This window comes from Gossypium arboreum, chromosome 5 (genome assembly GCF_025698485.1).
Source record: "Gossypium arboreum isolate Shixiya-1 chromosome 5, ASM2569848v2, whole genome shotgun sequence".
Taxonomy (NCBI): Eukaryota; Viridiplantae; Streptophyta; class Magnoliopsida; order Malvales; family Malvaceae; genus Gossypium; species Gossypium arboreum.
Genome location: NC_069074.1, coordinates 6569740 through 6585397, shown reverse-complemented (window position 1 = coordinate 6585397; position 15658 = coordinate 6569740). Strand labels below are relative to the sequence as shown.

The following is a 15658-nucleotide window of genomic DNA, read 5'->3' as shown; positions in this document are numbered from 1 at the left end:
GTTTATCTGGCTCTTCTATTGTTGCTCAATAAGGTGATTGTCGCGGTTGGTCTAAATCCACTTCTTTTAAAAAACAAACGCATTAGACTAGATTATTCTCACTTTAGTAGAGGGAATAAAACTTTTAGTACTAAAATCCACAGTTTTAAAGTTTAGGAAACATATTAAAACATTTTCTATACTTTAGGGGTTATTTGTGCCATTATCATTTTGTTAATTAAAATTTTAATGACAGCTGTGAGTAATTTATGGTTTGGGAAGGGAAAGTCTACTTGCTACTTTATTTTGTAGCAGCACAATGCTTTACACCATATAATATTAAAAACCTCATAAATTTGACCAAGCAATGAGGAGGCAATAATATTAAAATCTCAAGTTCACCATCCACAATACCTGGATTTTGATACACCAGTGGTATAAATAATATGAGCCACTTTCAAACTTGAATCACTTTGCCTTTTATTATATGAGAAAGATAAAAGAAACATCACCAGAAGTTGAGATTTTGATCTTTTCTTAGGTGAAAACCAGGATGCCGAAACAGAGTTTCAAAGTGTGCTTGTGTTGGAGGAGAGTGTTCAAGACAAGGGTGGTTGAACCACCTCTTGATATCAAGAATGCCTTTTACAGTTTCTCGCCAAGCGGAATGATGACTGTGGATGACCTGCTGAGGTTTCTGATTGATCATCAAGGTCAAAAGAATGCAACAAAGGAGGATGCTCAAGCCATTTTTGATAGTCTCAAGCATCTCAATATCTTCCAGAGGAGGGGGCTACACTTAGAAGCCTTCTTTAGATATCTCCTTGGTGACCTTAACCTTGCTCACCCTCCTTCAAAGGTAACCCTGGGTTTTTTTTTCTTGGATAATGTCTCATAGTTTTGATAAGATTACAGTTTAGTATTGTGGAAAGCTTCAATCTAGGTTTATTAATTCATAGGAAGATCGATTTTTTGTGAATTTAGGTGCACCATGACATGAATGCTCCACTGTCACATTATTTCTTATTCACGGGCCATAACTCATACTTGACTGGGAATCAATTCAGCAGTGCCAGCAGTGTTGAACCGATTAAAGATGCTCTGCTTAGAGGTGTTAGAGTAATTGAACTGGATCTATGGCCAAATTCCAGTGGGAATGATGTCAATGTTTGTCATGGAAGGTAAAAGAAACCTGATTTTTCTACAGTTCGTGAATCTGATATGAAATTATCGGTTTTGTTAAAACCGATGAAAACTATGTGATGGATTCATTGAAACTTGCAGGACTCTGACTTCTTCTGTAGGCCTTCAAAAATGTTTGGAAGCAATTAAGGAGAATGCATTTAAAGCTTCAGAATATCCTGTTATAATCACTTTTGAAGACCACTTGAATCCCAATCTTCAGGAAAAAGTGGCTAAGGTGAGCCTAAAATGATGGTTTCAGTATGGAAATTTTACTAACGCTAACCTTGAATGTTATTTTTTCTTAAAAGCATGATTTTCTTTAGATGGTTACAGAAACTTTTGGGGACATGCTTTACACTAGCGAAACAGAAAATTTAGAGCAATTTCTTTCACCAGAATCATTGAAGAAAAGGGTTTTGATTTCAACGAAACCTCCAAAAGAGTACCTCGAAGGAAACACCCAAGGGGAAGAAATTTCAGAAAATGAAGGTGGAACGGTGGCAAATGAATGTCAAAGCAGTAGCCAGGTGCCTTGGAGTTGTATATATTAAGCTTCATTGATGTAACATCGAGAATAACTTCTTATCTTCTTGTCATTTATGATTTGTTAGTGGAATCCACCAGAAGAAGGAGAACATGTTCCGGAAGAAGACGAGGGGAAAGTTGTGCCTGAATACAGGCAACTAATTGCTATAAATGCAAGGAAGCTGAAAGGTGGATTAGAGAATTGGCTGAGTGATGATCCTAAGAAAGTCAGTCGGATTAGCTTGAGCGAGCAAAAACTTGAAAGCGTTGCTAAAACATATGGAACAAAAACTGTCATGTATACATAGCTGCCTCTGTTTTGACACTGATGATAGACATTGAGATTTTTATTCGCCCTTTTATTGGTTATCAAATTCATTACATTCTTTCTCTAGGTTTACTCAACGAAATTTGCTGAGGGTGTATCCTAAGCGCACACGCCTTGACTCTTCTAATTACAATCCTTTTGTTGGATGGATGCATGGAGCTCAAATGGTTGCATTTAATATGCAGGTAAGAGTAAGACCATTTCAGGTCCAATTTAGACCCTTATGTCAAAGAAAGGAAATCTCCTTAACTATTGCCTGCCGACCTTCCAGCAACATTTTTCTTTTAAAAAAATGGGTTTAACTATTAGTTCCTGAATTTTACTGTAATTGCGTTTTGGAATAAGTGCCATTCTTACCCACCTATTGTTTATGTTCAAACCATTCTTTTCCTTGTTATTCTTCCAACAGGGACATGGAAAGCGTCTATGGATAATGCAAGGAATGTTTAGAGCCAATGGTGGATGCGGCTACGTGAAAAAACCTGACTTTTTATTGCACAGGGGACCGAATGATGAGGTTTTTGACCCTAATTTACCGTGGGATGTCAAGACCATTATGACGGTGGATCGATATATCCCTACTTATAACTGCATCTTTGGATTCCTTCATTTGTCACTCCTCCATAGCTGAAATCTTGACCGTTTTCTTTACAGGTAAAAGTATACCTGGGGGAAGGTTGGCATCAGGATTTCCACCACACAGCATTCGATCGCTATTCCCCGCCAGACTTCTATACGAGAGTGAGACTATTAAAATTCCATATGAAAGATATTGATATGAAGTACATATGCAGTTTTTGGTGACTAATTTATCTGCCTGCAGATTGGAGTTGCTGGTGTTCCAGCAGATAAGGATGTAAAGCAAACAGCAACCGTAGAAGATGAATGGTTACCTGTATGGGATGAGGAGTTCAAAATCCAATTAAGAGCTCCTGAATTAGCTGTGCTTCGGATTAAAATCCTGGACTATAACACTACAGGGAGGCATTATTTCGGAGGCCAAGTATGCTTGCCGGTATCAGAGTTGAGAACGGGAATTAGGGCAGTTCCATTACATGACAAAAAAGGAAATAAGTACAAGCATGCAAGGCTTCTATTGAGCGTCAAATTTGAGGCTCCGTAATGATAGCTGACAACTGCGATTTGTTTAATGTTGTATTGAAAATACCAACACCGTATGCATAATGAACAGTGTTGATGGACATTTCACAGTTTATATTATATTCTTGATACAAATTGGTAAAGAAATCTTACAAGGTCTCTGCATTATAAAAACTTGGAAGATTATCTACTAACCCTTTTCTCTTTTTGATAAATTGTTTGTTTCATTTCTTCAAGATAAGCAGTTTAAAATGCTACAATCAGACTGCTCCTAGCAGATCAAACTGTGAACATGGTAGTGATTATATGTTTCTTAACTATAATTACTATTAGATTTGATTTCTGTCAATTTAAACCACTCTAACTTCAGCTTTTTAATGTGAATATAATATATATTTCATGAAGAATGAAAACTTGAGCTATAGATGTACCATTTGGTTTGTCTCCTAGAGTTTGCGTTTTGATGATGCTGACAACAAGACTTGTTATTACCATAAACTGGTTGGGGGGCGGGGGGGGGAAGAAATCTGATAAGAACCACTTTAAGTTCAAGACAAAAAGAGAAAAGAAGTACTCCAAATATTTGAGTTGTACAAAAACGCAACCTAAAAGACATAAAAGTTGACAGCTAAAACAAAACATTCCATTTTGTCTGTGATCACTGATCACAAAAACCTTTAGCTTCAATACAACATCACATTATCTACTTTCAATCTTTCTATTTTACGTTAACAAATTAATAAATAAATAAACCATTCAGAATTTAATCTAGTTAGTTTATATATATTTTATAGATTTGAAATTAAAATGGAAAAAATTCAGATAAAATTAGGATATAAAAAGAATTGAAAAGAATCGCATGAACTCTTCTAAAAGCTCAATCTGTAGGAATGGGAATTGTAGTAGAAGAGAGTAGCAGGGTGTCAATGATATCTCCAAATTGGCAACAATGTCCATCGTATTAAGCCACTCTTTTCCTCCCAAAGTCGCACATTGTATAGCTGTATTAGCCATCAGCTCCACTGCCTCAGCCCAATGAATGTCCGGCACCCCAACCCTTGGATCCCCCACCAATAGCCTCCCCCATTGGTCCAGTCCAATCTTCTACATTTCTGAAAACAGCTTTCCTTCCCGTCAAATGCATTCAGGGCCCAACTGCCGTGGTTGACACTAATTCTTCATCAGATTCGGGTCCCAATAGTGATAATCCAGAATCTGAAACTTGGGTCATCCAATTCATACCAAATAGTCGTGTTGGACGGCTTAATGTCTAGATGAATGATCGGTGGCACTGCAGAATTTAGAACCCTATCACCCTATTCAGTGTTGTCCTTGTTATGCAAATGATCGTAAAAGTGACCCATCACTCATTTAGTCGTAAACCCAAAACCTCTCGTCATTTTCTTGGCAGAATCCAATTAACCCCACTAAATGCTTGTGGTGAAGCCTTGATAACAATGCTAATTCTGAATCGACTTGGAATTTCTTTTTCCTTGCCTGAGGTTTCTCCCCTTTTAATGGCAATTTCACGACCGTCGGGAAAGCTCCCAGCACCTCTTCTGTTTGCGATTGAGAAGTTGGTGGTGGCATTAGCAAAGCTATGAGAGTGAAAATTTTTGGGCTTTCTCAACATCCTGGTATTGGTGTGCTAATGAAAAAAGAAGTTAAGGGTGGGGCAATGGCATCATTATTATCCACAGCAGTCGTAATTATATTAAGGAACGTAGGTAGGAAGAAGCTTTGATATGTGATATTGTACCAGTATAATTTGGTCTTATTTTTTTTTCAAATTAACCCAATTTGCAGGCAATAAAAATGGGTATAGAATGGATCTCTCTCAAGCCCAATTTTGAATTATTATTTCATTGGGCCAATTTTGAAATGGGTTTTATTGGCATAGATAGTAAATGTTGGACTTATTTCATTAGCCATTATCAAATTAGGCTTTGCAAAGGAGGGGAAAAAAAAGACTCGTTTCCTTTTATTTATTTATTAAATATTAAACCAGTGAAAGTATCATATTGAAGTCCATGAATCAAAATATTAAAGGTTGCCAAAATTACATACAGATCTGATCGTTTGATTTTGCTGGATAATCTCATCTAATTTACAATGAGGACTTCAATATAACTTTCAAAAAAAAAAAAAGATTCTGTGAGATTTTTTTTATATAAAAAAAAAAAAGGTAAAGTGCAACCCGAATAAAAAGGGTATTTTGGTACTTTCAATTTTGGTGTCCCAAAAAAAAAGAAAAATTATATGCTTTATTATTTGAATTGGAGAAGTAATTCTCACTTTTTAAGCTTCATATTTGAGTGGAAGATGGAATATGTTCAGTAGTAGAATCTTCCAAATCCCGCAATCCATCAAACAGGGAGCTGCTCCTTCCCTTTTCAATTAAACACTTTAAAATTTAAGGAATTAAAAAACAAATTATTGGTTTTAGTAATAATGTTGAGATGAATTCAAGGGGATTCATGATGAACAAGTGTTAGGCCCACAAACACACAAACCCACCCATTAAATCATCCATAATATTTTTTCTTCCCTTCTGTTTTCTTCAACTTGACAACAAATGGTGTCACATCCAATTATCAAAGTGGCCATCTTATCGTTAAAGTTACAACCACAAACATGGAAATAAGACGACAACCCATTGCTTGCTACCTCATTTGCTTTCCTTGCCCTTTTTATTTCGTTGATTTCTGTGGGTTTAGTTTGCTTTTTAATCATGATTTTACTCTTTCTTCAAACTCCAATCACTTTTTATCATATCCTACACCTTTCCTTTTTAACATTTTTTAAATTACAGAATTTGGGTAAAGTCTCTCACAGTCTTCATGCTATCTCACTTTTCTTCCAGCTTTAAGTATAACCATAAATATATTCTAATTTTCTTTATTGGTAGAATAAGTACTTGTAATTATAATTGTAAATTGTAAATTATATTAGTAGTCATTCAATTATTATTATTTTTATTTAATATAAAAAGTTATAAAATAATCATTTAATTATTTAATTTTATATTTTTAGTGACCCAATTTTATAATTTTTCGTAATTGAATAATAAAAAATTTACTAATAATTAGATAAATAATTCGTAATTTTTATAATTAAATGATTAAAAATAAAATTTATTAATAGATTATAAAATGGAAATGGTCTTCTTCTTTTTTTCTTTTCTAATGACCTAAAAAGTAAAAACACAAGCATATCTCATGGATAGAAATGGGAAAAACAAGATACCAGATTGTTTGTTGTTTGGTCTGGGCTCAAAACAAGACAAACACAATGGTAAATGTCAACATTTATTTTTCTAATGGTGTCGACCAATATATTCCACTTCAAGCAAAAAGCTACTTTACGCAGAAAGTGAAAGATTCAACAAAAAGCCATTAGATTTTATCTCTTTTTTCTTTATTGTTTTTTATAAACATTTTAAATACATCAATATTTGTATTTAGTGCCCAGATTCTTCGAATTTTTGTTTTTTTTTTTTTTTATATATTTTGTTTTGTTTTAAGAGCCTGTCATATAAGGATGAGTAAGAATTGTATAAACAAATAAAACAAATTCAGTTAATTATAATTCAATTTTTTTTTTTGGCTTAAAACAATAATAAATATTTTATTGTTCATGAAACGAATTTATTGATTTAAAGATAATTACTGTTTTCCCCCCGCATCCAAATCAAGCAAAGCTCTCATTGGTACATGGTGTGGGTGGGTAGTTGGATGAGGTACAACTATTAATATTGAATTCCATTAAGTGATTTGATGTTATATATATTAATTTAAGATGGAATAAAAATATTTTTAAAAAATAAAACATGAAGGGTAAAATTTAGATGATGGTTGGAAGTTGGGTGAAGCAAGTCCAAATGAGCGGTGACGAGGCAAAGAGGAAGGGAAGAGGGAGAATCCCTCTGGCTATTGAGAGGTTGAAAAGTCGAAAGCGATTGGGGATTGGCTCAGCATCTATCTAAATTATAGATGAGAGAGAAATTTTATCTATCTCCCGTCACCTCAATCTTCTTTCTATGAGGGTATTCCACACACCAAATATTTTTAATATTATTATTTTATTTAATCTATTTTTTATTCCCAAATATACGATTATTAAATTATTATTTTTAGAATTTACCTCTGATTTTGCAATCTTTAGCTTAAGTTTATAGTATTTTATTTTATTATAAACTAAATTCATAAATAAACTAAAATTAATGAACAATAAGTAGTTAAAGCTTCTCTTCTATAAAAGTGAGAAAAAAAAAGGAAATACATTGTTTTTATGGAAGTATTTTATTTCTTATGGTTGACTAATGCATTATATAACTCTAGCTTCTTTTTATCTCCAACGCCACTAGAGTCCAAACTATTCTTTGCCCTCGTGGACTCGACCAACCACTAGTGGTCATTGGTTGATTGTCCTTTTTTTTTCTTCCCCTTCTCTTTCCTCTTTCTCTTTGCTTCCTATGATTCACCCTTTTGCAGTTTTAGAATGAGAGTGAGTGTTTGGACTGTGGTTGGTGGATGGAGGGGTGGCACCACCACCTCCCAAAGCTGCATTTTGGTCAACCTCCTTGTTTTATTTAGAAATGCTTTCTATCTACTCTTGACTGTTTATGTGTAGGTTAATGGATCATAATTAGCTTCTATTGAATTCTTTTGGTGGGTCCTCGTAGAGTTTATTAGAAAGAATTATGAAAGTTGAGGACCCTCCCTTAGATTAAGTTGTTTGGATGGAGAGTTGATCATAATATTCTTCCCATTGCTATTAAATGTGTCCATTTATCCTCCATCATTCACCCTCGATAACAAAGACGTGGTGTCCCAAAAGAAGACATTTTGCATGCCATTTGGGATTGCTCCCTATCTAAGGAGGCTTTATCTTTATGCAGAGAATTAATAACGACTTGTTGCATGCTTCCTTTTGCAAGACTGTTGATTGGTTGGAATATTAGATGAGGAAGTTGGACAAAGAAGCTTTTACAAACTTTCCAATTTTCTTCTAATTTTGAAACAATTCTAAGAAGTAAGGATTTTAGATAACATTCAGGGTCAAGCATTGTCTCTTCAAGATGTTCACACCCGAGCTCAAACTCTCAATTGTAACTTTCAGATTATAACCTATTGTTTGGTTTGAGACTTCATTGTAAGTTGAGGGTCGTTAGTTGGGATGCCCCTTTTGAGGGGCACTTGAAGATCAACATCAATACCACACGGAGTAGTGACAAGAGGAGTACAACTTTCGGTGCCATTGTTTGTGATTAAGAGGAGTTGGTACATGCAGGTTTTGCACACACGTTAGGTGGTGCCTTCGATGCTTGTTGAAGCCTAGCCATTGTTGCTTCTCTTGAGAAAGCTTGTGAGATAGGTTTTCACCATATTACCATTGAGTCGAGTCAGATTGTTTATTTATTGCGAACAAATTTAATAGTGCTACTTCGGACTTTTTTATTAATATTATTTTGCTCTTTTGTACATTTTCTTTTTAAAAAGAGATAATATTAAAATTATACATTAATTTTGATACAATTTGTAATGTTACACATCAAATTATTTAGTGCATTTGGATACACTAAACTTTAATTTTGGTTCAGTTCTCACATTTCACTAGCCTAGTTATTTATGCAGGCACAGTTTTTTTAAAAATAAGAAACTTTTTTCCCAAGTGTGTATATTTTTTTTTAATGTAAGTTGAAATAAGTTAAATTAATTTCTTTGTTTTTAATATAATAAAATATCATGTCAGTAATTTACATGCGATTTAACGAAAAATTGTGCCACATAGATAACATGTGAAAATTGAACCATAATTGAAATTTGATGTATAAGATTACATTAAATTAAAGTTGACCGGTAACATTACAAATTATATCAAAATTTATGAATAGTTTTAGTATTTATTTGGTTTAAATTTTAAAATTAAATAAAACATATATTCAACCTTTTATATAATACTAGAGTTATTATCATGAATCAAATAAAAGAAATATTTCACACTATAAAAATAAATAAAAATAAAATTCAATTTAATTCAAACAATTATGATGTTTCAAATTGGATATCAAATTAAACAAAATATATTCAAATAATTAAATTCAAATCGATGATGAAATGGAATAATATATAATAATTTAAATTAATTTGTGTTTTCTTATTTAGAAGTAATGTGGTTTGAATCAGTAGAAATACTAATTCAATTAAAGAGTTTAAATCATTAAACTGATTTTTTTTATAACTTTTAATATTTTATTTAATTAAATTAAATAAATTGTGATAAAACAATTAAAAATTGATTTTATCATACTTTGAAAATATTGTTGAGAACCCTAGATAGTCAACAAACGGAGCACAAGTTTGAATAAGAACATAGGCAGGACTTTGTAGGGCCACTTGGGCATTCAGCTTGTAAAAATAATACAAAAAATGGTTGACTTATTGAAACACATTTACCAAACGTATATAATATATATTCCCACTGCCTAACTAAAGCATTTTTCGTAGCCAACATTGTAGTGATTCCTTTTGGTTGGACCATCGACTAAATCAGTATACAATCTCTTTTTTCTTATACTGTGAGGTAGAAAATTTGGGATTCAGTTCTTTAAAGTAAAAAGATATATGCTTTAATTATTGGATAATTAAATATCGAAATGTAATTGTTAATCAATTTATATCGTAAGAAAAAATGGCATAAAGAAAGTTGATGAGTAAAGTATTTTGTTAATAGATACAAGTGAAGCTAAAAATTTTTTAGAGATCGAAATTAAATTTGTAATTTTATGATAATAAAAATATAATTTTAAAAGATTAAATGAAAATTTTATATTTTAGAGAAGTCAAAATGTAATTTTAAATTTATTAAACTAATATTTTAAATGAGTAAAAAATTTATTTTAAAGACGGATAGATTCGAGCTAGGTAATAGAATTATAATTTTGTTAGTTATTCATGAAATTTTTGTATTTTATTTCTTCTATTTTGATTTTAAATGAATCAAAATTATCTTTCTAAAAAGGAAATCAAACCAGATTAAATAAATGGAAGATAGTGTTTTTAGAGCTGCGAAATGCCAATCGGATCACACGATAAAACTTTTGAAGTAGGTAATTGGAGTAGAAAGTGGCCAATACTTTTAATCCTAATTTCATTATTAATTGTATTTTCCATAATAAAATATTTAATTTGGTCATAATCATTTAGGATTTTATATAAATTTAATAATTGAGTTTGATTTTAATGAATTTGGAACACAATATTAGGAACCAAACAAAAGGAAGCACATCAAAAGGCCATTTTCGATCTTCTCTTTGGAGTTATCCTCCAAAGAGCAGCGGTTACGTACGTTCAGACTTCATGAGCTCGTTCCACGAGTAACAACTTTGTTGGTTTTTAAAAATAAAGAAAAGGAATAAATGACTATGCCTTGCCTACCTATCACGCACGTGACAATATGGACCTTTCACCTATAAATGAGGGGGGACCCAAGGCTTTGTAGTCTACTTCGGGTCCCATCTAAAAAATTGACTCCTTAGCAAGAAGTGGCTTCCCACTTTTAACTCAACACTTCCATTAAAATCAATTCGTTTTTTTTAATTAACGCTCTTTAATATTTATTATATTTTAATCATGGAATTATGTGAGATGTAAAAAGTTTTTGTATCTTTACTGGTGATTTTCATCTTCATTCTAGGTGTGAAACAATTTTAAAATTTATAATTAATATTTATTCTTTTAATTGAAATACGAAGATTTAATCACTAAGCTTATTTTAGTGAATACTTTGAAAAATATATTTATTACATTTTATTGAATTTAAAGTAAAATGGAGTTGGATCATAAAAAACATAATTTTCAATTTATATGAAAAAATAATTTGTAATATATAATTTAAATTTTATGTAAAAATAATTTTTATCATTGGATCTAATAAATATTGATTTTCATATCAAAATATTGTTTGGCATGAAGGGTTTTGACAAATTGAAGTTGAGAGCGATAATGATATATTGATTAATGTGGTTAGCATTGGGTATGTGATTAAAAGTAATCTTTCGAAAGTTTAACTTATACATACTGTGATTATGATTTTGAAGGAATGACAAATCAGATTTTGACACGTGCCGATGGAGCAAAACAAGATTGCGGACTGCATAGCGAAGATGTTGACTAGAGCTTTGAATGTGAAGTGTTATTTTGGGGAGCCATCTAAGTGTGTTCAAGCTTTACTGGAGAATGATATTCAACAGCCTGAAATAATGACAGACTCTCCCTAGAGTCTTGTAATTAGAAATTTACTTCTATTTGCTTTTATAAAAAATTGTGAAGACATTTTAAAATTTAGAAGAATTAAATTGAATCATATTTTTTAAAAAATAATACGTCAATAAATAAATTTTATAATTACCTTAAATAATATTTAATGGCCCCATAAAAGAAATTTGCAAAATCACCGTAGAACTTATTTATCTCCTATGCTTTGTCAAAACAATCCAACAATTACTATATTTATTTATTACATCTAATATTTAATATTTATGATTTTAAACTTTTCTCAAACCTAACTCAGTTAATTCATACCATTCCATAATTGAAAGGCTCTCACACTTATCCCTCCTTTACTATTTTTTAAAAAATTATATTCTATTAGAAATAACATGTGTAAATATGGAAAGTTAGAGTTTTAATGGAGTTGGTTAAGTTACATGTGTCACCAACGAATGAGTATTACATTATCATATAATTTAACTACGAAATATATCTAAACATCAAATCATAGATTTGATTCACATGGATTAATTATTACTGAAGTTGGTAAATTTATTTAAATATTCAAATAAAAGCAAATTTATTTAAAGCCATAGATTGCAATTTGTATGCTTTCTTCGCCAAAAAATAGTTTGCAATTTGCCCACTTTTTATTCAAAAATCTTTCTCTATGTAATGTAAAATTGAGTCCTAATTTTATGCTAATAACATATATCATAATAATATTTGACTGGTTTTTATGGAAATTAAGTACTTAATTTCATCAAAAATAAATAATCAGTTATCTTAATTAATTAATTCCAATAATCAGATTTCGTTCCATTGCTGAATTTATATGGAGTCTATAAATGCCACCCTATAGAAGCAAAACATAAAATTCAGAAAATAAAACTAAAAAGAAATGTGCGTGGTAAAGCTTATTTATTTATTTATTTATTCTGTTTGTTATATTTCCTTCTGGTCACAAATCACAATGCTTGTCCTTTTTATAATTATTTTTTGTATTTTATTCAATTTTTTTAAATTATGATAACGGAACACGTTTATTATATGTAGATTTCTGCTATTTGAAAAAATAGTTTTTCAGGAAGACTTAGAAATAAATTAGGTAAATCTCAAAATTATATATAAATTTTAATTTAATGTATAATTGTAACGGCCTAATTTTTAGTGGTGTCGAAAATGGTGATTTAAGATCACTAAATCTGACAAATAAGATTGAACAAGATAGTAATTTAATATTTATGAGTCAAGTAAGAATTTAGAAGAATTTGTGAAATGGTGAAATTAGTGAATTAAAAGAATTTATTAGGTCAAACGGGTCAAAAACGAGGTATTGAGACCTCGAATTTGAAAATCAAGCTATAAAATATTTTTATAAATATTTATGAAGTTTCATTTGGCTAGTATTAAAGTTTGGTTGAGAAATTTTAACGATTAGGTAGTCAATTAAATAAAAAGGACTAAATTGAAATAAAAATAAATTTTGCTAAAAGGATTAAATAGCTCAAGTGTTAAAAGAAGGAAGATTTAAAGGGAAATTAAGCCTAAAAGTGAATAGGCTGGACGGCAAAGGCAATAAAATTAGCAGAAAAATAAGGGAGTTAAATTGTGAGTAGCCATATGGAAATTATTCCAATGAGTTATTAATGAATTGTGATTTGGAGGATGAAATAGTTAAACTAATAGATATATGATTGTGTACAATATTTGATATGATTTGTGTTTTTATGCCTATGAGCTTACTAAGATTCAATAAGCTTATTTGTGTGTGTTTGATAATTTCTTTTGTAGATTGAATTAAAGAGAAGTTGGTAGATCAGATCAACACAACAGGGTACACTATTCAGATCAATTCTGGTAGTTTTTGTTTTATGTTTAAAGATTTATATGGCATGTATAGAGTTTGAATGAATTGAAGTAAAGATGTTATAAACTAGTTAATAATATTTGTACTAAAACAGTTTTTGGTAAGTAGCAGTAGTTTGACTTTGAAAATTCACCATAAATTGTGGAAATTGAGTTAAGGGCTGAGAAAAAAAATGAGATTAAAGCCTAATGAGTCTAGTTTCATATAGAGGAAACGGTGCATACAATTGGATTTTATGTTATGAGATATTTAAATTGTGGTGAGATAGAGTCTGAATGACTTCGAGTTCCCCTTTTCTGATTTTAGAAAATCATTAAAAATTGCACAAAAATAATTATGAGTCATACTGTATATGTATGGATTCCCCATTGGGTCTATTTTTAAGAGAAATAAATGGCATGGTTATTTAAATTTTGTACAGAGAGAAATTTGGTTCGTAGTGCACAAGGGTCAAAGTAGCCAAACCCTGAAATAGGGTAGGATTTAACTAATAAACTGTACTAATTGGACCAACCAAAAATTATATAAAAAAATTGGTAAGTAGATATATGAGTATAAACTCGGGGAAAATTTACGGATTTGGATTTCGAGTTTTATAACTCGAGATATGAATTATTTAGCAACTATGACGCAGTTGGACAGCTTGTCTGAAAAGTATGATATAAATTATCTGAATTTGGTTAAGTGCTCAAATAAGTTTAGTAGTGCCTTGTGCTCGACTTCGGCAACGATCTCGGGTAAGGGGCGTTACATTATTATATACATAAAATTTATTTTGGTGTAATTATATAGTTATATATACAGTGAAACTCTAATTATGGTTAAAATGTATATTTAAAATTTTAAATTTGATTTAATCATACACATTTAAAGAAAAATATATCAATTTATTTTATATTAGATAATTTTAATTATTTATGTATGCAATATATAAATATAAAATAATATTATACCAACAATTGTATTAATAATTTACAAGAATTGAATCAAAATCAAAATTCATATATACAATTACACATTAAACCATAATTCATATATAGTTTTGGGATTTATCCCAATAAATTATTATCAGAATCTTTAGATCTATTTAATGCACAAGTATATTATGGTTTTTATAACAAAATATTGTAATTATTTCTTATATTAGGATTGTGTTATTATATTGTTGTAATTTTAAACTTAATTTTTATAATTACAGTTTTGTTAAAGGTGAACCTTCTTCAAAAAGAAGGATAGCGAGCTAAAATAAATTATCTAAAGGTTAAAACATTAATAATCCCTTCCAAATAATTTGTTCCAAGAGTACGTGGAATGATTTTTTTTCTAAACATTTTACTAATAATTAAATTTAATAATTTATTACGCAGATGTTATTTAAAATATATTACAAATTTATTTAATACAATTTTATTGTATTTTAAATATTATTTTGCATTTTTATTTTCAGATGTAATATTGTACTAATCATATTTCATTAAATTAGTATTATTGAATATTTTGTCCTAAAATATCTATTACATTCATATATAACGTTTATCAACGTAAAAGTTAGTGTACCATTTTTTTTTCCATTTGCTTTTTGTTACTTGTATAAAAATTTAAATTTATATAGAAAGAAAATCCTTCTAATATCAACTATTAATTTTAAAATAAAAATATATATTATTGTATTTCTTTAATTATATCATTAAAGGTTATTTAAATAAATAAAAAAATTATTTAATTCATGCATGGTAGGAGATAAAATATTAGTGAGTGTATATTTCTCAAATATAAAAAATAAATCTTGAAATATAAATAGTAAAACATGAGAAATTAAAGTGTTAAATATTTCAATCCGAATCTATATATGGATTCTTAATCTAATTTTTTAATAGTTGATGAATTAAATATAAATATATTTCAAATTTTTTGGTAATGTTTAAATTATAATCATATTTCATAACTTTTTGGTTGTGGTGTATAATGCATAGTTTTTTCATCTTTTCTTTCTATTAGAAGTTAAAATTCCCCACTTTGGGTTTGGGATTGATAAGGAAGGCAAAGTGGGTTTTTTTACGCCACAAGTTTGGCTCTTGATTTAACATGAATAGGGAATAAATTTTTATTAAATATTTGAAAGTTGCCTATTGAAAATATATTTTATCAACCCACTAATTTTGATTGTAAAAATGAAAATTTTTATCAACTGTATATTTTATTTTAAATTGATTTAATCCTTTGGTATGAAAATGTCATTTATAGCAATAAAAATAAATATTTACATATCAAAATTATCGTGGAAGTAAAAAATGGAGAGCTGTAAACAAAAATATATGATCATAAAACATATATTAAAACAATTTCAAAGCTAAAGAAGGTGGTGTTGGTCTAAAAATTTAAATTTATAATAATAAA

At 29.9% G+C, this 15658-nt stretch overlaps 1 protein-coding gene across 2 annotated transcripts; it reads left to right on the top strand.

The window, feature by feature from the left end:
• Positions 1 to 288: 288 nt before the first annotated feature.
• Positions 289 to 3292, top strand: LOC108488472 (phosphoinositide phospholipase C 2-like). Of its 2 annotated transcripts, none has more exons than XM_017792749.2 (9): positions 289 to 838; positions 964 to 1160; positions 1264 to 1399; positions 1488 to 1691; positions 1776 to 1987; positions 2085 to 2202; positions 2427 to 2579; positions 2672 to 2758; positions 2841 to 3292. In XM_017792749.2, the coding sequence occupies exons 1-9, from the start codon at positions 533 to 535 to the stop codon at positions 3138 to 3140; spliced, it is 1713 nt and encodes a 570-aa protein (XP_017648238.1). In that variant the 5' UTR covers positions 289 to 532; the 3' UTR covers positions 3141 to 3292. The 2 variants fall into 2 exon arrangements, with proteins under 2 accessions (XP_017648238.1, XP_052884714.1); XM_053028754.1 differs by having other exon boundaries at positions 290 to 838; positions 2427 to 2534.
• Positions 3293 to 15658: the final 12366 nt, after the last annotated feature.